General features: G+C 39.0%; 1 protein-coding gene across 3 annotated transcripts in view; it reads right to left on the bottom strand.

Moving 5' to 3' along the window:
* LIMA1 (LIM domain and actin binding 1) overlaps positions 1 to 26,296 on the bottom strand; it is a 90,900-nt gene that overhangs the window by 7,785 nt on the left and 56,819 nt on the right. For 2 of the 3 annotated variants that reach the window (XM_061127979.1, XM_061127970.1), the window contains exons 5-9: positions 14,539 to 14,623; positions 13,644 to 13,792; positions 10,744 to 10,851; positions 6,053 to 6,110; positions 4,402 to 4,514 (exon numbers count right to left, since the gene is read on the bottom strand). In XM_061127979.1, coding sequence (XP_060983962.1) covers positions 4,402 to 4,514; positions 6,053 to 6,110; positions 10,744 to 10,851; positions 13,644 to 13,792; positions 14,539 to 14,623 — 513 coding nt within the window. The remainder of the gene's footprint in view (positions 1 to 4,401; positions 4,515 to 6,052; positions 6,111 to 10,743; positions 10,852 to 13,643; positions 13,793 to 14,538; positions 14,624 to 26,296) is intronic. The other variant, XM_061127989.1, reaches the window with a different exon arrangement.

The following is a 26,296-nucleotide window of genomic DNA, read 5'->3' as shown; positions in this document are numbered from 1 at the left end:
CCTATCCCTTTTTCACATACACCCTTTTCAATATTATTTAAGGGTTATGCGGCAGCTGTCTAAGGGCCCCTATAGTATTATAATGACAAGAGGAGCCCAACATGGCAATATGCCAGGTCAGAGTGGCTGCGGTTGTGCCTTCCCTTTATTTCCTCTGTCCTGGGCTCTCAGCCACTTTTCTGTAATTGCCCCCGTGTCTATTCAGACAACAGGAAGCATAGTCAGTGCCCAAAAATCTCTACCATTATGGTAGGCCTGGCATACATCCTGCCCATGCCTTCATGGCATGCTCGAACTTGGCACAGCCACATTTAAAACACTGCCAGTAATAGAATGTTTAGACATTTTTTAATCTTTATATTTTTTGCAGTTCATAAGATGCTTTGTCATCTCCCCTCCCTCACCATTTTTCACACTAAAGCACCACGATATCAGGTGCCTTATTAAAGCTTGCACAGTCAATAATAACAGAATTAAAATTAAAACTCAGAATCCTCGACTAACAAACTGAGAGAGTATTTTCTAAATTGTCCTGGAATAAATTTCCATAACTAAAGGAAACTCTTTGGGGAAGAGAGCAGATGCTAACCCAATTGAAAATGATTTCACCACAGCATTTTGAATGAACAAGTCTTCACTCTGTTTCAAATTAAAATATGTAGATAATATCTCAGGGATTGTCAGGAATGAATGAGCTAATATATAAATAATTGATGTCCCTAAACACTCTCAGGTCTTTCCCATCTGAGGGATGTTACAGGCCTTCTGCTGATCAGCATCTACTTAAAGCTTTTTTTCCAATAAATTTTTATGACTTTATCTACATTCTTTTGCTCTCTTGTCTTACATATATTTTTTAGTTCGACAAAGGCCCCAGTTGGGGTATATGTCTGTGTGTGGGCAGCAGCTGGCCATAAGTGGTAAGCAACTAGCCTTTAGACATAGTGAAATCAGAAGAAAATTCTGTACTAATGTCAGGCCTCCATGCCTCAGATAGAACACTATAAAAAGCCTTTCATTTCCTCCTTCCAATTTGTGCAAAATATCTGGGTAATTAAACTGAAACCCTCCCCACCATACAGTATGTGGCTGGGCTGGCTCTGGCCTTAACCCTTCTGCTGGCTTTTTGTGAAATTCTTTGTGAAAGCATTTTGGAGATATTCACACCTTACATAGGTTGTTCTACATGTAGAGGAAACGTTAGTGCTCTGAGAAAGCAGTAATGATGTAGGTAGTCAGAAAAGAATCTAGGTGCCCTTCTAGCATAATTCTGATAGATTTGCAAAACAGCATAAAACCTCCTACCCTGTCCATGAAGGAAGGGACACGTACAAAGGGTACAGCCTCTCATTCAGGCTGCCGTGTTTTCTTTCCACATCCAACAGCAAGACAAGCCTAGCATCCTGGGGTGGGGTTATCCCAGACCAGTAGATGTTTCTAGGGCTAGTCATATCTCCTTCCTTATCCTCCCTCCAGGAACATTTAGGGAATAACATTTTAGTGGGAGAACATAAAGCTTAAGAGACCTCTGGGTCTCTTGAGTTGAAAGGTCTGATCCTTCTCACAGGGTCTACTGAGCTCTAGACCCAGAACACCTATTTTGAGAAGGGAACCTGCTATTGAAACTTCTTTACTGCCAAGTCTCATCAACAGAACTGTCTGGCCAGTGTTCAAAATAGACAAAATCCTTAATTTTAAAGACTAATATCATCTGTGGAGTGGTTTTTTTTGTTTGTTTTTATTTTACCTTATTAAGTCTAGTCAATGCTATGGTTTTTCCAGTGGTCATGTATGGATATAAGAGTTGGACGGTGAAGAAAGCTGAGTGCTGAAAAATTGATGCTTTTGAACTGTGGTGTTGGAGAAGACTCTTGAGAGTCCCTTGGACTGCAAGGAGATCCAACCAGTCCATCCTAAAGGAGATCAGTCCTGGGTGTTCATTGGAAAGACTGATGCTGAAGCTGAAACTCCAATAGTTTGGCCACCTCATGCGAAGAGTTGACTCACTGGAAAAGATGCTGATGCTGGGAGGGATTGGGGGCAGGAGAAGGGGACGACAGAGAATGAGATGGTTGGATGGCATCACCAACTCGATGGACATGAGTTTGAGTAAACTCCGGGAGTTGGTGATGGACAGGGAGGCCTGGCGTGCTGAGATTCATGGGGTCGCAAAGAGTCAGACACGACTGAGCGACTGAACTGAACTGAAGCTAAAATTTGAAATGAATTGAGTCTTTACCTTAGATGTCCTATTTTCAATAACAGGCACTACTAGGCAGCACATTTTCCAGGATGTGGGGGACCCAAAATCTATTCTGAGTGAACACATTTATTCTTAGCTGTATGTAATTTCCCAGTGGAGAAAAAACTTCTGTTGCATGGTCTATAGCCACGAGACCAGTTATGTCAGCAGGTTTTCCTGGAAACGCTAAAGTATCTACATACTTGCCTGCAGAATGTAAAGGCAAACTCTGAGGAAGGGAAAATAAACAGTCCTTAAATAAAAGTGGAGATGTGATTGGGTAAAACCCCGAGCTCTATACAACACCATAACCATTTGAGCAAACAGAGGCAGTCAGGCCAGTTTACTCCAGTCAAACCTGAGGTGTATGTCTGGTGCAAGCAGGCTTATTCTAGTGCTGAGTGACCAGAGCCAAAGAGGCAGGCATGGTACAGAGGGAGCTTTATCTCCATCTCCTCTCTCTGATGTGCCAGGAAGACCTTAGTGAGGTGCATTTCTTTGCACATGGCTCATCAGCTCAGATCCTGGAGTATGAATAAGGAGGGGTCCCAAAGGTCCAACCCAGGACCAGGAAGTCTGGTCTAGTAGCCAAGGGAGGGAAGCAAGACTGGATTGAGAATTCAGACACACTTGAGAACAGAATTTTAGTTCTTAGATCAGCTACAGAATCCCCCTAGTCCCTCAGGCGCACAGAATCCATAGCCAAGTCAGCTTTGCTGTTCTTGGTCCAGAACCACAACCCAAGGACTCACATCTGGGCAGAATTGCTGCTGGAGAGGAAATTAACCCTGTGGCATTTGCTACTTTGTTGGATTCCAGATACTGGAAAAAGAAAAGTGCTGATGGCAGCATGAGCAGAGCTTCGAGGCCAGAAGAGAGGGTCACGCCAAGGACATGCAGATCCCATCATGCAGCTCAGTTCTTTCTTCCTAGTTCACTTGCTTTCTCGTGTTACTTTCTTCATTTTTTGTTCCTTTCAATAAATCTTATTCTCCTCATGTCTCTGCTTCCTTTAAAATCTTTATGTTTACCATCTTCCCCCACCCCTGCCCCACTCTCTTTTTCAATCTAACCTTTAAATCCTGGATTCTCCTTACCTCCCTTTGTTTCAAACCCACACCTCTGTCTTCCTCTCTTCATCCTTTCTGTGCACTAGAACTTTCATCAAGAAACCAATCATGCCCACAGTTGAGAGACAGAAATGGCAGATGCGTGCATGAAGTTGAGGCAGTACAAATCACCTTAAAACTAATTCTACCCACTGAGTTTCTCTCAAATGTTAAAACCTTTGAAACAAACCTTGACTACTTAAGAGAACACCACAGGAGGCAGACACTAAAGAAGTGTAGGTATGTTTGGTTATTAATGCAAGTGGGTAAATCAGCATGGTATTAGCAAAGCATTCAATTAAAACAAGCCAGGTGAACAGCCTAAAAGAGAGGCTGGATATATACTTTTTTACCTTTGTTTATTTTTATGGGAATATTTACTTGTTCATAGAAAGGGAAAGGCTGCTTTTAAAAATTAGTGAAGAAAAGGAGACCATAGATTGAGTAGCCTAGTAAAATTTTCCTATGGTATAAACATTTTGTATACTCCTTAATATCTAATATTATAACCAAGTGTAAATGTTACTTGAATGCCCATTTATAGAGCAAATGGACTGGCCAAACCCTGCTGGAATGTACACATTCTTTCTTTAAATGCACTGACTACCAATCATGTTTTCATTAAGTTCCTCAGACCAGGGAGCCGCTATCTTTAAGTTAACACTGTACATTCCCATCCAATGGGTTGATTTTAATTTAACAGATTTTTTGTATTGCTCATTTTACAGATTTTTACTCATTCATAGATTTATGAATTTGGACTTAACAAGAAAATAAGTCAGGTTATTTTCTTTCACTTCGGGTTTTCTTTCAGGAGCTTTCCAGATTCCAGACAGAGCAATATTAATGAGCCTCATCATGCCTGGCTCAAATGCCTAAGAAAAAGTGGCAAGATTTTCAAGTAAATTGACTGGTTCAAGTGTGCTCTTATTTAGCATTTTCGTCCCCAGGAAAGCCAAAACAGGTTATAACGAACACAGTGATAAAAGATGCAATGAACTTTACTAGTAAACCAGTGTCTACAGGCTCCAAGAGAAATCACCATCATACCTTCACTGCTTTGGGAGGAGAACTTTCAGAAAGGCTGGAGGCTCTGGCATCTGGACTTAGTGGCTTGGGATGCACAGGCTGCTGGCCCTCACTCTTGACCTGGGAGTTACCTGCTTGAGTTACAGAAGGAAGACATTTTATGGTATCTCAAGAGAACTATCAGAAAAGGTTCTTCCCCAAAGCCAAGTTTAGGCACCTCCATTATCGACAGGTCCTTTCAACATCAGGAAAAACACTGCTTCTCCGCTGAAGAATATTCTAATACTAAAAGCTATGCTGTTAGATTCTCTCATAAATTGGGGTGTCAATGCAGAGGGTTTCTCACCTTTTGCCACATGCAGCTGAACCCAAACCACCCTACAGAAGGAAACTTCTGCCCTGTAGCATTTGTCATTTTTAAAGGCTGCTTGTAGACTTTGATGGCTTTTTGGCAATTAGCACTCCCAGTAACTCCTTCTGGGGTGTTCCAGCTGAACTTGGATAATGGGGGAATGTGTGGGCAGAAATTTCAAAACACATGCTCATGTGTATGTGTGTATATAATTTGACACCATCTTCTTGGTCAGCCCTACAGCAAATATCCATGGATGAAGATTATGGGAAAAGGCTCCATAAAATTTTTTTCATAGTCATTGACGTTTCACTTACATAAGTTAATTTCCTGCCAGTATATTCATTGTGTGGAAAACTCAGAAGAGGCACAGAGAAGTCATTCACGCAGTTACTAAGGAACCATAAAAGAATTCCCTAAAATCTAGAGTTATGTCAACAAAGTATTGAAAGATTAAGGCTTACTTTTCAAAAAAATGTTTTGCAAACCTAGTCAAAACTCAGAAAAATTTCTAGTCCAAGCAAAATGATTGCAAATGGAATGTTCTTGGATTCAAGCAGCAAGAATTTTTCTGAAATTTTAAGGCAGGGTTTACTAGAGATCTGTTTAGCTAATACTTCTGCTTCTTGCTGAGTTTTCAATGTTTAGTGAGTTGTTAACCTGAGGAAAAGCTAGAAATCTATATATATTAAAAAACTAATACACTGAACATCAGAATCAAAAGTGGACACAGTAAATTAAAAAACAAAGATTTTTGTCTTTGGGAAAAGAGGCTCAAAATGATTCCAAAGTAGGATGAAAAGGTGATCAAATTCAGCACCAACAGGAACAATTTAGCCAGAGGGCGGATTATAGTACATATTTATATAGATATAATAAGAAAAGGGTATTTTTTAAAGGTTACTCAAATACCAATTCTTATCCTTGTAAATAAATAAAGTCCTTTTTGGCCAAACTTCTATTAAAATGAAACTTCAAAATTATAGTTTTTACAGCATTAACCCTGAAAAGGTTTGGTATAAAAGACAGGGTAAGTTCAATGAGAGAAGCATCAAAAATATTCAGTTTGCCCCAAGTTAATTATATTTCATTGAATTTAACATCTCTCTTTGCCATGGGATGTGTGAAAGGTACCCAGTCATCAGTAGTTAAAACCAAGTGAAAGATCTAATCAGCTGCATTACTGGATTTAATATGTTACATATTCTCAGAGCTGACAGAATTGGGGACAAGCCCCCCAACCCCCCGCCCCGCTCTCCGCACCAAACAGGGGCAAGAGAACAAGACCCTCACCCTCCAGACCGAAGAACGAACACTTACGGGAATCATCTTCAGCAGGGGTGGAATGGGTTGCCAGGCTATTCTCAGATGCAGAAACCTACAAAAAAAAGGCGGGGGGATTAAGAATCACATTAAAAATAAAAGAGCAAACTGCTGTTAATGCCATAAAAACCTGCTGACTCCAGTCAGTCACCGGCCGCCTGAGGGGAATAATGGGCCCCAGAACAGCTGAGCATTTAAACAAGAGGCAGCAAAATGTCTTTTACGAGGATATTAACATGCCTCTCAATTACAGAGTTACGTGAATAACAGACTGCAAGCAACTGCCAAAAGTGTGCATTATCTTCCTTTATAAAAGAACTTCTGAATATATCTTTCTACTCTCAAAAAAAAAAAAAAAAAAAAGAGGGAAAGTGGGGTGCGAAACAAAACCTTCTATCAGGGAGGGCAAAGCTCCTCACCAAAAACCACAACTCCTATAACTGTAACTCACTCCAAGGCAAGATAAAGTCTTTACATAAAGGAACTATTATTCTTTCATTTTCCTAACTCCTTATTGCCCACCCACATTTTGCTGAAACAAGCTTGCTAGTACAGAAGACCTTCTGATAGCTATAAAACAAATTTATCTATAACAACCCTTTGGTATTATCTTCAAGGTTAGTTTCCCTTATTTAATTCCAGTCTCAAAATGGTAGTGTTTAACAAGATGGCAGATCTTAGGTGTAGGTGATTACTTTTCCCATTAGCCATCAAATTTAAATAAAAGAACTTTCTACCAGCTCACTCCTCCGTTCTGTCCCCTAGTCCTTCCGTATATCTTCTTCCACATTCAAAATCATGAAGGGTCATCAAATGACCCAACGTGCACTCTTCATGGAATATTCTTTCATTCAGATGTCAGGGATTTTATGGGTGATGCTGAGTGTTTATATCAGGATGTCTAATGTACCGAATAAATTTACAATGGAGATTAAGTTGTTAGCTGACAGCACGTGAATTTCAGCATGGTCAGTTTTTCCCCCCTTTATTCTCCTTTTATTACAGGAGTTCTGACATGGTATAAAACAAACCAGTATAATAATAGTTAACACTGATGAAATGTTTACTATGTTCCAGGTATTGGAATGACTACTTTAAATGTGTTATTTCATTTAATGATATGAAATAAATTTACTGAAAGTAGTGCATGGCTACAAAAAGCTCTTCAATTCTTGCTTAATTAGTAGGGGCATCTATCCCAAGATGTCCTTTTTTCACCTCCAATTTGGACACCTTGAACCTGCAGGGTAAGCTTAATGACAATCATGACATCACTGCACGTACCCAACTAGATGACTTCACTATGGAACAGCCAGGAGACAGCATGTGAGATTTTGCTCAAACATTTCATTAAAGAAAAGTACAAATTCATTCACAAAAGGAGAAAGCAAAGACCAATACCTTGACAAAATACTCTATTTCAGGCAACTTGATCCTGGCATTAATGTCCTTTTGTAACAAACCAAAGTTCAAACAGCTCTTAGGTATTGGTTAACAAAAGCTAGGCAAACAGCCAAAAGAGTAGCTGAGGCTTTGAAAAATTTTACAAATTTTAAGGCATCCAAGGGTTCATGAACCTACGGTATATGCTTGAAGGCTATGTACTATCTTTACTTCTTCTATTCCCCACCTACTCCCCAATTTGTGATTCAGTTGCACTGATGCCCTTTTAGACTGTAATTAAAATGTTCTGATCTTCCAGTTCAGCTCAGAGTTCCAGTTGCAAATCAAGAAGACAATTAAGAAAGAAACATGAAATTAGAAATAGGGACAACTCAAGTACAATTATCCAGATGATTATTTTTCAAGTTGTGTTCCAAGAACAGATGGGAGGATTTCAATGCAGGATTTCACTTCTTAAATGTCTTTTTTTAGAGTTTATAAGAAAACTTTTTGTAAGACATAATCTCACACTTAAAAAAATGGGAAAACCAGTCAGACTGATGAGAGAACTCACTAGAAACAGAAAATCAGAAAATCAGGTTTACATGAGACATGGAAATAGTGCCTCAGCCCACTGTTGTAAGGATGTTTGTAATTTGATTATTTTATGATTATGAAAGAAGTACTTTGTCTAATTATTTCAAAATATATTTGAGATATGGTTTTATAAAATAAAGTGATTAAATTTTATAAAATAAAAACTCCTAAATTTTTTCCTGTTCTATTCTTTGAATCCATAAAGAAGGTAGAGCACCAAAAAACTGATGCTTTTGAACTGTGGTGCTGGAGAAGACTCTTGAAAGTCCCTTGGACAGCAAGGAGATCAAACCAGTCAATCTTAAAGGAAATCAACCCTGAATACTCATTGGAAGAACTGATGCTGAAGTTGAAGCTCCAATACTTTGGCCACCTCATGCGAAGAGCCGACTCACTGGAAAAGACCCTGATGCTGGGAAAGATTGAAGGCATAATCAGAAGAGGGTAACAGAGGATAAGATGGCTGGATGGTATCACCCATGTAATGGACATGAACTTGGGCAAATTCTGGGAGACGGTGACAGGGAAGCCTGGTATACAGCAGTCCATGGGGTTGCAGTTGGATATGACTTGGCGACTGAACAACAATTCTTTAAGTCAAATTTTGTGGCCATTAACCTGAGACCATTTTTCTGTATGCTTACTTTGGTCCAAGTATGTAGTATATCTCATGAGGTCCTGTTGGTATGCTGTCAGTGTGTGTGTGTGTGTTAGCTGCTCAGTCATGTCTGACTCTTTGTGACCCCATGGATTATAGCCAGCTGGGCTCCTCTATCCAATGCTGTCAATACATCTATTCTAAAGACTTACAGTCAAAAAAGTTTGAGAACTATTGCTCTTAACCCATTTTAATCATCTCCTCACCTTTTGTAGAATGGCCTCAAGGGTGTCAAAATGTGTAACAGAAACAATGATTATGTGCCTATTAATCAATGTAACAGATTTGAAAGCTCTTTTTCCTCATCTGACTTAACACTTGATCATCATATTGAATGAAAGACCAAAGAGACTGGGTAATGGATTGTCAGAGAAAATGATAAATTCACCTGACATCTATATTGTTGCTTACTCCAGTTAAGCCATGCATCTAACAATAAATGCATAAAACCTGATTTTCTTAAAATCTTCCCATGGCTTTCCTCTGCTACAGGACTACACCCATACTTTTAAGGGTTTTTCAAGACCAGCCCTGGCCCTCTCCCTTCATCTGTCTCTCGCCATTGCCTATGTGTACTTTATGCTCTTGGTTGGGTTCTCTGGTTTCCAAACCTCTGTTGTGTCTGTCTGAAATACACTTGCTTTTTTTTTTTTACTCAACCTTCCCCTTATTCACTTGGCCTGTTCATCCTTCAAGATCTAGCTCAGATATCACCTTCTTGAGAAAGTCAGGGTAAGTGTCCTTAGCCCAAGCTTCTATGGCCACACATAGCCCTTTCTAACACTTGTTTTGCTGTTTAATAATTGCCAACTTGTTACGCATCTCCCTCCTACTCTATTAGCTTCCGTGCAGGTAAAGACCACATGGAATGGTTTGTTCACATTTAGTTGTTAAGCTCTAACAACTTTAATGGCAGAAAGTGAAGAGGAACTAAAGAGCCTCTTGATGACTGTGAAAGAGGAGAGTGAAAAAACTGACTTAAAACTCAACATTCAAAAAATAAAGATCATGGCATCCAGTCCTACCACTTCATGGCAAACAGATGGGGAAAAAGTGGAAAGAGTGTCAGATTTCATTTTCTTGGGCTCCAAAATCAATGTGGACAGTGACTGCAACCAAGAAATTAACAGATGCTTGCTCCCTGTAAGAAAAGCTATGACAAACCTAGATAGCATATTAAAAAGCAGATATCACTTTGGTGACAAAGGTCCATATAGCCAAAGCTACGGTTTTTCCAGCTGTTATGTACGGATGTGAGAGTTGGACCATAAAGAAGGCTGAGTGCTGAAGAATTGATGTTTTTGAACTGTGATGTTGGAGAAGACTCTTGAGAGTCCCTTGGACAGCAAGGAGATCAAACCAGTCAATCCTAAAGGAAATCAATCCTGAATATTCATTGGAAGGACTGATGCCGAAGCTGAAGCTCCAATACTTTGGTCACCTGATGTGAAGAAATGACTCACTGGAAAAGACCCTGATGCTAGGAAAGACTGAGGGCAAGAGGAAAAGGAGGTGACAGAGGATGAGATGGTTGGACGGCATCACCGACTCAATGGACACAAGTTTGAGCAAACTCCGGGAGGTGGTAAAGGCAGGGAAGACTCGTGTGCTACAGTTCATGGGGTCACAAAGAGTCAGACATGCCTTAGTGACTGAAGAACAACAAGTTCAGCATTGCCTGTGCGTAAGTAGTGCCTAGCTTTCAAAATACTCTGAAGTGAAAGAATGACATTTTCATATACAAACTGTGTTAAATTAATAATATACAAATAACTTTGAAGATGATATCTCTATTCAAAACAGGTTTTTTTAAAAATCACTTAAGCATTTGCAGAGCAAAAGAATTTTCCAATGAAGGTTCATTATTTGGTCAGCTATAAGTTGCACAGTTCCCCAACCAAAATTATGTGACCTGCAAAAAAGACAATCTGTCCTGGCAGCTGTTACCAAATTCCCAGACACTCTACAGCCTAGAGTTGTTTCTAATTTTAAGCAACTAATTTAGAACACATGCTTCCCTGGCAAATGGACATCAGGCTTTTCAACGCACCTTTTCTCCATCTGGATGGGAGATGCAGACCTCAGGACCTGGGGGCACATTCTCCTTTTGCTCCAATTTATGAGTTTTGATTTCACCACCACTGGCTCTCAACTCATTCTACAAAATAAAAATAGTCTGTGAATTTTAAAAAAAGTCTCACAATTCTCTTCATAGCCATCTATTAAATAAACTTGGAATGCTAAAAAAGAAATTCTTTTCCAAGATTTCAAGTCAAATCAACCCCCTAATTCTCAGAAGCAAAACCCATTGACTTGTGAAATGACAAAAGCAGCTCTGTGGACACACACACCTCAGAGTTAAATATTTATACAACTAGTCCAAAACTTGATGCTCATTAGAACATAGACACATCAACACAGACACACACACCAACCCTCCCCGCTTCCACCCTGCCGCCCCAGCATACAATATTCTCGTGATTCACTCTTCTAGCAGCACAGCTTGTGGGAATGCAAAGCTGGTGAGTTTTATCAGAAAAGACCATTCTGGAGCAGGGGAAAGGAGGTGCCAAGTGCCAATAATTAAGAAAAGATACTGACCATATATATAAATGCCCGGCCTGGAAAGAAAGACAGGGATGATGCATATATATAAGAATTGAAATTATACTTAATGATACCGAAAAATAGCCTTTTGTTGTGACACTTTCAAAAACATATTTTGGTGGGCTTTTTTTTTTTTTTTGCATAAAATTCATACAGTATACTAAAGACATACCTTATTCTAGTTCTCATAATAGAGCTTCAACATAAAAAAGCAGACGTGAATCAGGAGTGAGCATAATTATATTTGTTTCCTTGCAAAGAACACTTGGGGCAAAATATTAAAATCAACTTTATTACTAGATCCAAAGTCAATATAGAGGTAGATGAATATGAACATTTCCTACCTTTAGCCTACTAGTTAATCTAATACCTTTCTTGTTCTTTGTGATTCTTCAGGTAGGGAGAAAACAAGCCATTTATGGCCACAGGGCCAGTGAACGGAGTGAGAGTGGGACTGACAGTTTCAGGTGTGGAATTCCAGATTAAGGCCCACAGCTCTGGCAGCCAAAATTGCAGAACCAACCGTACAACAACCGGAAACTTATTCCTGATCTCGCCTCAAAGCCCAGCCCCCCAGCATCTAGAGTGTGTGCCTTGCTACAACCATGCTCCTCCCTGTAGCGGCCTGAGAAATTCTTTTGGGATGAGATAAAATGTGCTTTTTACAAGAATTCCTTAAGGCTTTTCAACTCTTAAAATTTACAGAGCAGGAGAACCGCAATGTAGAAACTCTCATTAGGAGTTAAAAAAACAGTTACCAAACAGGTTTTACCACTTAGAGAATCACCTGGTCGGAATGTTTATAGCTGGAAGGCACTGAGAAGCAGCAAAATCTTGCAACAAGAGGGAGTTAAGCTCCACAGATCATGTTTGCTGTATTTCCTGACCTGCCTTTTAAGAGAAGTCTAAATTTGCTTATTTTTTCACACTCCCAGTGAATAAGAAGCCTGTGATGTTCTACTTCACTACTTATTTACACACATTATCTCTTCTGAAAACTATAGTGAAAAATCAAGATGAGATTATTCACCACCCAGAGACTTGGTCTACCAATAAATACTATTGGCAAAGGCATACTTCATCCTGTGGGGGAAAGAAGGGTCAATTCCGAGAATACACACTGTGATTTCTAACAGACACTGGTTCAGTCCGCTTGGGAACAAATACAAGCTAATACTATTCTTCCAATTTTATTAGAAAATAAAAATCAAGAGATTAATAATTTGTGGTTTGAAATCTTAGAAGGAACAAATGTTTGAAAGATACAAATGTATGTGTACATGTGTATATATGCGTGTGTACTTATGAATAAATGGCATTTAAAAGGTAACTTCAAAAGGCAGTTCTGTTGTGTCCTCCTGCCAGTTAAACCTAGGAAAGTGTAATATGGAAAGATCCTCCATTGTGTTAGAACACCACATTTCTGTGTTTACAGAGTACCTCACCCTCCTATCATTTCTCCCTCTTTTTCTTATCCACTATTCTATTTCTTCAGAAAAGTATTACATCCTAAGAATTAAATATTAAGTAAATCATAATGTTGTATGATTTCATTTACGTGAATTGTCCAGAACAAGAAAATCCATAAAAACAGACAGTGGATTAGGGGCTGCTAGGGGATAAGGAAAGTGTAGAATTGGGAGTCACTGAACAGGGATGGGTTTCTCTTGGTGGTGATGGAGAAGTTTTAGAGTTAGACAGTGGTGATGATTGCACAACCTTGTGAATATATTAAAAGTAACTGAATTGCATATTTTAAAATGGTGATTTTTATGTCAGGTGAATTATATATGAATTAAAATTGCAGGAAAATGTCCCATCCCACATTAATGTTGAATATATTCAATATTTCTCTCCAGTATTCTCCCTTTCTTCTCTCAAAGACAAAAATAAGTGTTTATATTAAAACTAATAAAATACTACTTTTTTTTTTGGCCACCATGCAGCTTGTGGGATCTTAGTTCCTGGGCCAGGGACTGAACCTGGGTCTTTGGCAGTGAAAGCACTAAGTCTAACCACTGAACTGCTAGGGAATTCCTCAAATACTACTTCTTTAACAACAAGATTAAGTAGAAGAGACGGGAAAATTCTCAATGGCATTACTAGATGGTAACATCACCAAAGAAAAGGTGGGTGGGAGTAAGGCCTAGGAAAACAAAGTCAGAATTAGAACATGGTAAGGATTACAAATGAAACTAGGGTAGGATTTATGTGAAGAGAGAATGGCTGGACCCCAGGAAGGAGACAGGGCTCACAGGTCAGGGTCTGGGAGACATTTCTAGTTCCCATGCTCAGTGACCATTTGCTAGATGAGTGAATGAATGAATGATGCCGAACACATACTGTATAGCTCGAAGAACTGCTTTGCTTGGACACAGCTGCCTGGTACTTGGCCATTCGATCTTTTATGGAGGTTTCTGACAGGCGTGGGAATTCTAGATTTCGCCTACTCTCTCTTTTCTCTGAGTTGAGTGCTGAAGATGACAGCTGACCTGCAAGCATGCAAACAATATGTTTTATTAGAAGATAAATGCAATTTGAATGATTTCAAGATTCTAAATTTTAGGCTATTGTAAAGTCAACCTATTCTATTAAGAATACAAAGAAGGAAATCAGGATTATAACTGTTATTTACAAGGCAACACTCACTCACTTTGCCAACATTAAGAGGAGACTGCTTACCATCATTGAGTGTTACATATTTTTAAATTTTGGCTTTAATTAACATGTGAAAAAATTAGGTCACAATGCCATTTTAATTTATATTTCTTTGATTCCTAGGAGGCTGATGGTTTTCCTATATTAATTGATTTTATTTTTTTTGTGTGTGAAGTGCCTGTATATGCCCCCTTCAAAACATAATAATTCCTCTCTCAAGGTGTTATGTTAGCATCAGCAATATAGGATAATCAGCAATCTTGACAGGGGATAATGTCCATCCATGGAAGCCCTCAAGTCCTAGACAACCATGGAGCAAAAATTGTTGGTAATGGTGCTTTCCTTACAATCCTGCAAAATGACCCTCTGGTTAACACAGGTTACCACTGACAAAGATGAATTAAAAACACAGAGAAGCTATTTGGAGAGAACAATCAGATTTGGGAATGACTTGTATATAACAGCCTTCCTTTTAATTTGTACCACTCTTCCTTTAAAAGCATCAGCTTTGAGGTCAAAGGGTATTGCTACTAATGAGTACTTCCTAGAAAACTTTCCACACGTGGTACTCTCTGCTTACCTGGGCCTATTTCCAAATCATCCAGAGAATAGCTATTTTCAGACATCTTCCTTCCACCTGCACTTCGGCTTTGGCCCCGAGGAATCTGTTTGAAAAACAAAAACCAGCAATAAGTTTTGTAGCAAGGATGGGAATTTTTTTTTTTTTTTTTTTTGAGGATGGGAAATCTTGATGCGATGCTAAAAACAGAGGACTGCAAATCTCCTTTAGAAGTAAAATACAGAAGAGATTGGATTTTATATTAGTTTTTATATACCACAGAATGTGTTTTAGTGTTATAAATATCAAGCACTACATATTCACAGGTGCTCAGGGGAAAATAAGTAACTCTATATAGGTAATGCATTCTGCAAAAGATTTCTGCCTAACCACCTTAACCAGAAAGCCTCGGAATTTAACAGTCACTGGGATGGAATCCTCATGTCTCAGATGAAAATGACATGTCTCTCCAAACTGTCAAGTCCTGATGGCAGTATCTGTGGTTGGCTTTCTCCATCCCAGTTTATCCCTGTTCTTGCTGTCTGGTTCATGTCTTCATCATCTTTTTCCTGGACTGCTGCCTGACCTTTCTTAACTGGTTCCTCTGCCTTCCAATTCTCTATGATGCTGCCATTATCCCAAGTAAAACAAAATAATCATCCCCAAACATAAATCTGTTATTCTCTTACTCAAAATTCTTTAAGGATTCCTAATCACTCCGTGAATTAAATCTAAAGTGCTTAGTATGTCAGAGAAGATCAGTTCTAGATCTGGTCCCTTCTTACCCCCTGGGTATTCTCTTCCTCACCCTTTACTCTCCAGGAAAAGCAAACTGCTGGGAGGTCCCTGATGTAAATTGAGTTCCCCCCACCTGGATTATGCTTATCCTTCCATTGTCCAGCAATGCCTGTTCCTTCAAGACTGGGTGTAAGCTAAGCCAGTGGTCCCCAATCTTTTTGGCACCAGGGACTGATTTCATGGAAGACAATTTTTCCATGGACCAGGGGTTGGGGGGGATGGTTTCAGGATGATTCAAGTGCATTACATTTATTGTGTACTTTATTTCTAATCTACTGTTGCCACTGATCTGATAGGTCCATGGCCCAGAGGTTGGTGACCCCTGAGCTGAGCAAATTCCCTCTGATCTGATACCTCTCCTCCAGAAATCTAAGTAGCCCTCCCTCTGTTCCCAAGGACGTAGTCACACTCCCATTACAAGGCTTATCAAATTGTTGCACATTCCTATACTGGACTGGAAGCTTACTGAGGGCACAGATAAGCTTTTATTTTTTAAATAGAAAAGTGAAAGGTACAGATCTGTTTAAAAATAAAGTATTCCTATGATTCCCATAAATTACTACATTTATATCTATCATATTTAGGGTAGGTCTATAATGAAAATTCCAAATTATACTTTTAAAACTGGAAAAGTAACTCAAGAGAAAGCCTGAGTGTCAAAGGATGTTCCTAGACATAATATACAGAGGGTATGTTATGTTTATTCAGCTTGCAATGAGAGCCTTCGAGCAGATTCCTATCATTGAAACCTCAATTTATTTCCAGATAACTTGATGTGGGAAAGATATCTGAAATCCAATATGACAGGAGACAAGAGCAAAACATTTAGCATCCTTTTGAATTCAACATTAGTAAATAATTATTAAACCTTTAAGTTCAGTGGACTAATCAAACAACAATAAAGTTTAAGACAGTGAACTACCCCTTTTTTAAGTCCCCCTGCTCTCCCTTGGTGGAGAAGGCAATGGCACCCCACTCCAGTACTCTTGCCTGCAAAATCCCATGGATGGAGGAGCCTGGTAGGCTGCAGTCCATGGGGTCGCTAAGAGTTGGACACGACTGAGCGACTTCGCTTTCACTTTTCACTTTCATGCATTGGAGAAGGAAATGGCAACCCACTCCAGTGTTCTTGCCTGGAGAATCCCAGGGATGGGGGAGCCTGGTGGGCTGCCGTCTATGGAGTCGCACAGTCAGACACGACTGAAGCGACTTAGCAGCAGCAGCTCCCCCTTGGAGATAGGAAGTACGCCATGTCAGAAATCAGAGCCAAGGATTTGGTTTGCTTATGTCCTACCAATAATACTCTCTCTTCTTGGGACTTCCACAGTGGTCTAGTGGTTAAGAATCTGCCTACCAATTCAGGGGACATGGGTTCGATTCCTGGTCTGGAAAGATCCCACATGCCATGAAACAACTAAGCCTCATGAACCACAACAACTGAGCTCACACGCCTAGAACCTGTGCTCTGCAACCAGAGAAGCCAGCACGTGGCAAGGAAGAGTAGCCCCCGCTTGCTGGAACTAAAGAAAGCCATGGGTAGCAAGACCAGTGCAGCCAAAAATAAAATTAATTCATTATTTTAGAAAAAGAATATTGTTTCTTGCAAATTCAATATACATTTAATGTACTTCATCTCCAGTCAGCTTTGCCATGTACATTATTTGTTGAATCTATTTTTTAAAAAAAGGCAACAGCAACTCTAACCTTGCCACATCGTACTCAGGTCAGCAGCACCATCAGTCACATTCACATGACTCCTATGATGCAAACATTCTTGTTCTCGGAGCAGCCCACCATTTGGAAATGAAGGTCATCAGCCAAAGGGAAAAGATAAGTTTGGCAGAATACCCTTCATCCACATCTTTTTGTTTTTAAAACATTTTTCATTTGCAGAGAGTTAGAGTAAAGGAAATTTCAAAGATTTATTCCAAATGCTGCTGCACTGTAAGATGATCATTATAAAAACCAAAATTTTCAGGGCTCAAAAAGGGAGAGAGCTTGGAAATATACTTTAAAAAAAAAAAACAAAAACAAAAAGGAACAGGTTTTGCATTCTTAACACTGGAGCAATATTTCAAATATTTGCATTCTGTCAAAGGTAAAGTTCAAGCCTAATTCCAAGAGTATGTGTTACATGTTGCAGCCTGCTAGGAGTTCAGTCTTCTGTCTGTGCTTGTAGCAATGTGGGAAGTTCTGATACTAGTGTTATTGAGAGCAAGATCATTTAGAACCAGCATACATGCTGGGTTAGGTTCTTTGGTTTTAGAAGCATAAAATCTCCCATCTTTGCTACCTTTTTATTTAAATCTTTGGGTTAAATAAACTAAGAGCCTTTCTCCTCCCTCACTCTCAAAAGCCACCTGGTTCATGAGGATATCAATACTCTGAATTGTTTTCTTTCAACTACTAAAAAAGTGAATATGCAAAATCATTTGCTCTTAGAGAAAAATAGAAAAATGTCTCTGAAAATCAAAGTTATACTGACACCGGTTCTGAGGAGGAATACAGCTTGGAGATAAGATGGCTTTTTAAAATTAAAAAAAATTTTTTTTGGCCACGCAGCATGTGGGATCTTAGTTCTCTGACGAGGGATCGAACCTGCACCCCCTGCATTGGAAGCATGGAGTCTTAACCCCTGGACCACCAGGGAAGTCCAATGAGATGGCTTTTAATGAGCTCCTGGGTGAAGCACTAAGCATTTCTTTCAATATCTTTCCACCTCCAACCCACTCAAATATCAAGAATGACAAGATCTCTATATCTGAAATGAACACAATATTGCAAATCAACTACACTTAAAAACCCAAACCCCAAGATCTCAAATGCATTTACTATTAATTTATGATCTTCATTTTACAAGTGGTAGTCTGAGGTTCAGGAAGGAGGAGGAGTTTCCTCCAATATTTCTCAAGGAAAGTAGAGGAACATACACACAGGAATTCTGATAGTGAAATACCCTTCTGTAACACATTTTTATCACATTTCACTCTCTTTTATTCACATGCCTGAGGGAGCCTTAATTATCATACTCTGCTAAGAGAAGTGAAAAAAGGTAAAACACTTTAAGACTTTCTGGAATTTCCTCAGTCTTGGCCTCACCCCACCCTACAAGTCCTTCCTGTCAGGTGACTGCAGTAACTCTCATTAGTGTGACCACCCCTTAAATATTTTCTTTGAATCTATAAACCAAATGCATCCACATTTACCAATAAGAAAATAAGAGTCTGGGGCTTTTAGCCAGTAGTCTGTAGAATTTGTTTTCTCTGGAGTTTTCTTTAGAAATAAAGTAAGTTAGGTCCCAAATGTCAAATAAAAAGCAGGATTTCCTGTCCTGGGTACCCCTATTTTCAGGAAAAATTCTCTTTAAAAGTTGATTCTCAACACTTTATTGAGAGCTACGTCCTTCAACCTTTCAACTCTGACCTTCCTTCAGACTCTCTCATCCTTCCAAAGTCAACGGTGGAAGATGGATGCCTTTTAGGGAAAAATGGGAACTATGCATGGAGATGATAGGGTGTAGATAAAACTTGGCCTTAATTTCTCAAAATACTGAGAGATAAACATTTCCTTCTTCAAGAGCTCTAGTAGAAAAAAAATTGCTCATTTAAGTAAAAGCTACACATAGAAGGAACACTTGTCTCCAGAAGGATTACTCTCTCTCTCTATATATATATACATATAGTTGTTTTTTTTTTTTTTGGCCATGCCACGTAGCTTGTGGGTTCTAGTTTCCAACTAGAGTGAACGTGGGCCATGGCAGTGGAAGCCTCAAATCCTAACCACTAGACCACCAGGGAACTCCCATATTTTGTATTTCTAAGTGTTCTACAAAAATTATGTGTTTCTCTTATAATTAAAAAAAAGGAAGGAGAGATAATACTTCATATTTTTTAAATTAACATAAATAGATAAGAATGATAAAACCAAATGCTGATGAGAAACTGGTGAGGAATTGAATATGTCCTTAGATTGTGTGAGTGCTGTTAAATAATATAATTTTTGATAATAAGCTAAAAATATGCAAGAAGAATGTTCAATGAATTATGTCTTTTGACCATGATAACACCATTCAGTAATATAGCTCCCCTACCAGCTAAAAATAAAATATTTCTGTCAAGATGTTTAGAGCTTTTTAATTAGGCTGGAAAAGAATCTAATTACTGGGGAATGATGAAAATGTATGATGAAATAACCTATTACTGTAAAAGGATAACTACATGAATTCAGTTCAGTTCAGTCGTTCAGTCGTGTCCAACTCTTTGCGACCCCATGAATCGCAGCACGCCAGGCCTCCCTGTCCATCACCAACTCCCAGAGTTCACTCAAACTCATGCCCATCAAGTTGGTGATGCCATCCAGCCATCTCATCCTCTGTCGCCCCCTTCTCCTCCTGCCCCCAATCCCTCCCAGCATCAGGGTCTTTTCCAACTACATGAACTAGGAAGGTACAAAGTAAGGTGTATATAAAAAAGACAAAACCAAAGATAAAGAACACATAACAGAGTACACGGTACCTAAAACTACGTAAAATCTAGTTATGCAATGATAAAGATATCACTGTGTACAACTGTGTGCACAATTGGTAAAGGTTACTCTTTTTCCAAGATATTTGACTTTTCCTGATTTACCCTGAGTATGATTGTTCAGATGACTAATTTATATAAGAAAAACAAATCTACTAAACCCACAAGCTTCTAAGTCAAGAGTTTTAGTACAAATCTTTTACATTCCAATGTACTTCTCTTCATTGCCTGATGTTTTTTATTCAGTAAAAAGACTATAAAATGTAAAAAGAAGGACTTCCCTGGTGGTCCAGTGGTTAAGAATTCACCTGCCAATGCAGGGGACAGAAGTTCCATTCCTGGTCCAGGAAGATTCCATACGCAGTGGAGCAAGAAAGCCCATGTGCCACAACTACTGAGCTGGTGTGCCTAGAGCCATGCTCTGCAACAAGAGGAGCCGCTGCAATGAGAAGCCCACACAGCACAAAGAGTAGACCCTGCTCACCACAACTAGAGAAAGTCCCCGCTCAGCAAAGGAGACCCAGGGCAGCCAAAAAGAATAAATAAATAAATAAAATGTTTTAAATGTAAAAAGGAGACAGATATGAGTTGAAGTCTTTGAGAAGACAGCCATTAATATGTTTTAATTTTTCCCTGGTTTCCTTGGATTTCAAAACTATGTAAGGCCAGATGTTTTTATCCAATAAATAGCTACTATAACATCCATGAAGACAGTGTTTACGGCAGAAGTGGTACTACACTATTTCAGTTCTTGTTCTGACATTAGGTAGCTACATGATATTGGGTCATTAAAAAAAAAATCAGTTACTTTCTCCCATGTAAGCTGTTTCCATCTGTAAAACAGGAATTTTAACACCCTAACTGCCTGAGAACAATGAGCTGAATTAAATAAACTTTTACGATCACTTATATCAATAGTTCTGGGATTTATGTCAACAATCTTGATAGGGATTTCTCACTCATTGTAACTCATCAATGAATTAGAAGGCTAGAAGAAATGATTAATAAATTCATCTGGATATATACCTGTGTTACTTTATCTAAAAGTGAGTCCAATAGTACAAACAAAAGGTGATTTTGGGGGGCAAATGGTGTCTTTCTGGCCCCTCCAAACTCTAATGTAGCCAATATTGCTTAGAGAACATTCCAGTCCTCTGATACTACTTTTCAACAATTTTATTTCAATGGAACTGCATAGACACCAGTAAGTAGTTAACTGGCATCAAAGTAAGCAGGAAAGAAATGACTGGTCTCTAACGGACACATCAAGGACAGCCACTTAGGATAACAAACAGATCAGGATTCCCTGACTGGCATCTCTACACCTGAATCTGTTACTATCTTACTACAAAAGACCAAAGATTTACTCAGAGGTACTCAGTTCAGTTCAGTTGCTCAGTCGTGTCCGACTCTTTGCAACCCCATGAACTGCAGCACGCCAGGCCTCCCTGTCCATCACCAATTCCCGGAGTCCACCCAAACCCATGTCTATTGAGTTGGTGATGCCATCCAGCCATCTCATCCTCTGTCATCCCCTTCTCCTCCTGCCCCCAATCCCTCCCAGCATCAGGGTCTTTTCCAATGAGTCAGCTCTTCGCATTAGGTGCCCAAAGTATTGCAGTTTCAGCTTCAACATCAATCCTTCCAATGAACACCCAGGACTGATCTCCTTTAGGATGGACTGGTTGGATCTCCTTGCAGTCCAAGGGACTCTCAAGAGTCTCCTCCAACACCACAGTTCAAAAGCATCAATTCTTCAGTGCTCAGCTTTCTTTATAGTCCAACTCTCACATCCATACATGACTAGTGGAAAAACCATAGCCTTGACTAGACGGACCTTTGTTGGCAAAGTAATATCTCTGCTTTTTAATATGCTGTCTAGGTTGGTCATAACTTTCCTTCCAAGGAGTAAGAGGTACTAATTAAGGATAAATAAAATTTAATCTATGCTTAGTAGGAGGTCTTTACAAGAAACATACTTCTAAAAAAAAAAGAAAGGAAGGAAGAAATATAATGCTATGCATGCTAAGCTGCTTCAGTCCTGTCCAACTCTGTGTAACCCTATGGACTGTAGCCTGCCAGGTTCCTCTGTCCCTGGGATTCTCCAGGCAAGGATACTGGAGTGGGTTGGCAGACCCACCTCCAAAGATCTTCCAGACCCAGTGATCAAACCTGCATCTCTTATGTCTCCTGAATTGGCAGGCAGATTCTTTACCATTAGTGTCACTTGGGAAAGCCGGATAGAGAGGTCAATCAAAATAACACTAAGAACTTAAATTGAATGGATGAAGGGATAAAAAAGATATGTTATATATACACAATGGAATACTACTCAGCCACAAAAAGAATAAAATTTTGCCATTTGCAGAAACATGGATGGACTTGAAAGGTATTATGCTAAGTGAAATACATTGGGTGGAGAAAGATAAATATTGCATGATATTACTTATATGTAGAGTCTAAAAAATACAACAAACTAGTGAATATAACAACAAAAAAAAGAAGACACAGATACAGAGAGCAAACTAGTAGTTACTAGTGGCAAGAGGAAAGGGGGAAGGAGTAATATAGGGCTAGGGGAATAAGAGGTACAAACTATTAGATATAAAATAATATACAAGGATATATTGTACCACACAGGGAATATAGCCAATATTTTATAATAACTAAAAATGGAGTATTGGCTTTCCAGGTGGTGGTGGTGATAAAGAACCCACTTGCCAGTGTAAGAGATGTAAGAGACACAGGTTTGATCCCTGGGTCGGGAAGATGGAAAAGGGCATGGCAACCCATTCCAGTATTCTTGCCTGGAGAACCCCATGGACAGAGGAGCCTGGCAGGCTATAGTCCATTGGGTCGAAAAGAGTCGGACATGACTGAAGCAACTTAGCATGCATAAATGGAGTATAACTTTTAAAACTTGTGAATCACTATATTGTACACCTGTAGCTTATGTTGTACTTGTATTGCTTCAATTTTTTAACAAAAATGTTACATCAAAGAAACAATATAGAGGGAAGAAAAATAACACAGAGCAAAATCACATCTCAAAACTACACAGCTATAAACTGTAGGTGAATATAACAAATCAGCAAAAAAAAAAAAAAATCAGTTTTAATAGGATATATGAAACAGTATTATAGGAAAACAAAGATAATTCTTGTATTTATTTAACAAAACCAGTTATCTATATTCAAAACACTAGCAATGTACTGCTGATAAGCAAAAGATATATTCCCCTACTCTAGGGTGACTATATTAGACCCCACAGTGATACTGAGTTAGCTATTCAAATCCCTTTCCTCCCTAAACCCATCTTAAAATTATGACTTAACAATACTCAATTAATACCAATTACCAACATCCTCAGAATTGTATTCCTCTGGGAATATAATTCCAAACAATTTACTTAAGCCACTAAACAAAGCAGAAGAAAAATTTTATTAAGATAACATTAAGTAGATAAGAGAACACATGCAATTATTAGCCCAGAGAGGAGAAAATAAAACATTATGGATACTTTTTACAACAATGCAGGGATTCCCTATGGACAACTATCCATTCTTTGAGAAAGCAAATATAAATTGTTTCTCTGATGTAGTTTACAGATCAGTTGACTCTGGATAAATAGCTGATGAACACAGATCAGACTTGAGTTTGGACGTTTTCTTTTCTAAAGAGGTCACTCCACTACATCAACACATAAACACTGCTATGTACTAGTGTTACGTAAAACTAAACAAAACACAAGTGTCACTTCCAGGAACTTAGAAGAAGAGAAACCACAAAAATGTTGGACTGTTTGAAGAAAGATGGTTTTACTCTTACATTAACAAGTGCAACTTTTGCTGGCATTTTGATGCCAGCCACACACAGAATAATCCTGGTGATTAGAAGGGCAGAAATTATAAGGGAAGTTGAAGAGTTTAGGAGTCTAAGGAGAAAAACAGCAGAGTAGTGACAAGGTTTATGGGACATGGGAAACTTCCATTTATTGCGATATTTCTATTGTAGCTGTTTTGTCTTTGTACTATAAAACAATATAAGTAATTAACTGAAAGCATTAAAGTATACCATGAATAACAGGGGAAAAAGGATAAGAGAACAATTTTTGCCCTAATGATTTTAATTTTACTTATCATCACTTTCTCTTTTTTTTTGGGGGGGGAGTGCTGTGCAGCATGTGGGCTCTCCAACTAGGGATTGAACCCTGGCCCCCTGCAGTGGAAGCATGGAATCTTAACCACTGGACCACCAGGGATTTCCCCACCATTATTTTCTCATTACTACCTCCTATCCTGGGTTAGCTCCCAAAGAGTGAATGCATGAGTGTGTTTATGTGTTCTAGAAAATAGAGATTTTTGGTGAGGAGGCATTCTCTTTTTTTCTCTTCTTTTCTTTACGTAACGCCTCTCCTAGAAGAGGGAAACACTGTAAGGAAGAAGCAGTAGTCAGAACTTATGTAGAAGAATCAAGAAATGTCCATATTCAAGCCTTATTTTCTTGCATCACAACTAATTGTTTTAATCTTGACCCAAGCAAAAGATAATATTATAATTAGGTTATGAAGGTAGAAATATACCTTCCAGTTATTTGGTCTTTATTCTCCTATCCAAGGATTTGTGTGAAACAAATAAGTTAGGAAGCAAATAGAAACAAGTGAGACTTAAGGAGCCTGTTACATGCCCCTTACATTGTTTGGTCATTGGAATAACTGCATCGTGACCTTTGAAGATTATGGATTCAAATGTCAACATGATGATAACTGAATAACTGCTTGATCAGCTTTTTCAGAAAAGGCTACCTAAAACCCAGATCAATATATACATGCAGTTAAAGATGCTAAGCCACACTTAGTGTATGCCATTAGGGAGGGCTTCTCTTTCCTCATACTGATAGGTTACACTAATCCATCCACTGCTCATTTGCAGTAGGAATTAGAACTATCAGGTTCAACTAAACCACCTGACTTAACCTATCTGCTAAACGTAGAGGAAAAGTGATCAGTTGTCATTATTTATAAGTTGAGATCTAAGCTTCTTTTCTTTTTATTAAATAAACACTAAGAGTCAAGCATTGGGTTGACCACTGGGAGATAAAGGCAACATTACTTTGAAAGAATTATATAGACCGCTGCTGTTGCTAAGTCACATCAGTCGTGTCCGACTCTGTGAGACCCCATAGACTGGGAAGTATACAAATTCAAATAGATTATGAAAGAAGCATGATAAAAATGGCCAAAGAGAAGTAAAAAGAAATTCTACAAGACGGTCAGGAGGGTGAAGGTAATTTCATATGGGAAAAAACTGAGGTAAGGTCTCATAGTATTAATAGACCTTGATGAGTAAGATTTCAAAAGGTAGAAATTAGGGGAAAGACATGACTAGTTTAAAATGAGGAGTAATCCAGGGTTTGAGTATTAGATTAGCTGTATGTGTGTGTGTTAGTTGCTCAGTTATGTCCGACTCTTTGTGACCCCTTGGACTGTAGCCTGCCAGCCTCCTCTGTCCTTGGAATTCTCCAGGCAAGAATACTGAAGTGGATTGCCATTCCCTTCTCCAGCAGACCTTCCTGATCCAGGGATCGAACCTGGGTCTCCTGCATTGTAGGCAGATTCTCTACCATCTGAGGTTAGCTAGGAGATTGGAAAGGTGGGTTTAGATCAGACTGTGGAAGACCCAAATATTAAATATGGATTTATTTGGAGACATCAAAAGTTTTTGATCAAGGGAATAGCATAATTTACAACTATGCTTAGAAAAATAAATAGCAACAGTGTGGAGGATGAAAGGAAAGAAAAAAATGAGAGGCCAATAGGCAAGGTTGCAGCAATACCACAAGGCAAGATATGATAAGGCTAAACCATAGAACTAGGTGTGGGACCTCTTGGAGAGAATGGCCCATATTGAGAGATGTGTAGACTTATTTAGATGGCTTAGTAAATGACTGACTGAGAAGAGGCAGGCAAAAAGAACTGATCCCAAACTTTACAGAACAGGAAATGTGGTGAATGGTGATGCACTAAGAGAGGACAATAGGGGTTAGAGCAGGTTTTGGTTGGAAAGATAATGGATTCTTTTTTAGTTTTCTTGAAATTGAGTGCTTTAGTTTTATTCACAAAGAGGTGTGCAATCTGGCAGGCCACCACAAAATTGGAGCTGAAGCTTGGGTTAAGAATTCAAGATGAGAATCTAGTTTTGGAATCCATCTTTTGGAGTCCTGGAGAGAAGACTACACAAGGGACAGAGAAATAAAGGACTGCAGAGGAGAGATCAGGCAGAAAAGTGGACAGGAACCATCTCAGATAAAAGGGAGCAAGAGGGACTAAGAAATGTGGAACTCAGGCAATTAACTTGGCCTCCTGTAAATAACTCTGATAAAAAAAGATTTAGGAGATAAAGAGATTTGGATCATGCATTTCCATTATCTATGTGCTCCCTGACCCTGCTCAACTAGTT

Source organism: Dama dama, chromosome 3 (assembly GCF_033118175.1).
Source record: "Dama dama isolate Ldn47 chromosome 3, ASM3311817v1, whole genome shotgun sequence".
Lineage (NCBI taxonomy): Eukaryota > Metazoa > Chordata > Mammalia > Artiodactyla > Cervidae > Dama > Dama dama.
Note: the sequence above shows the minus strand (reverse complement) of the source record. Positions and strands in the feature narration are given on the sequence as shown.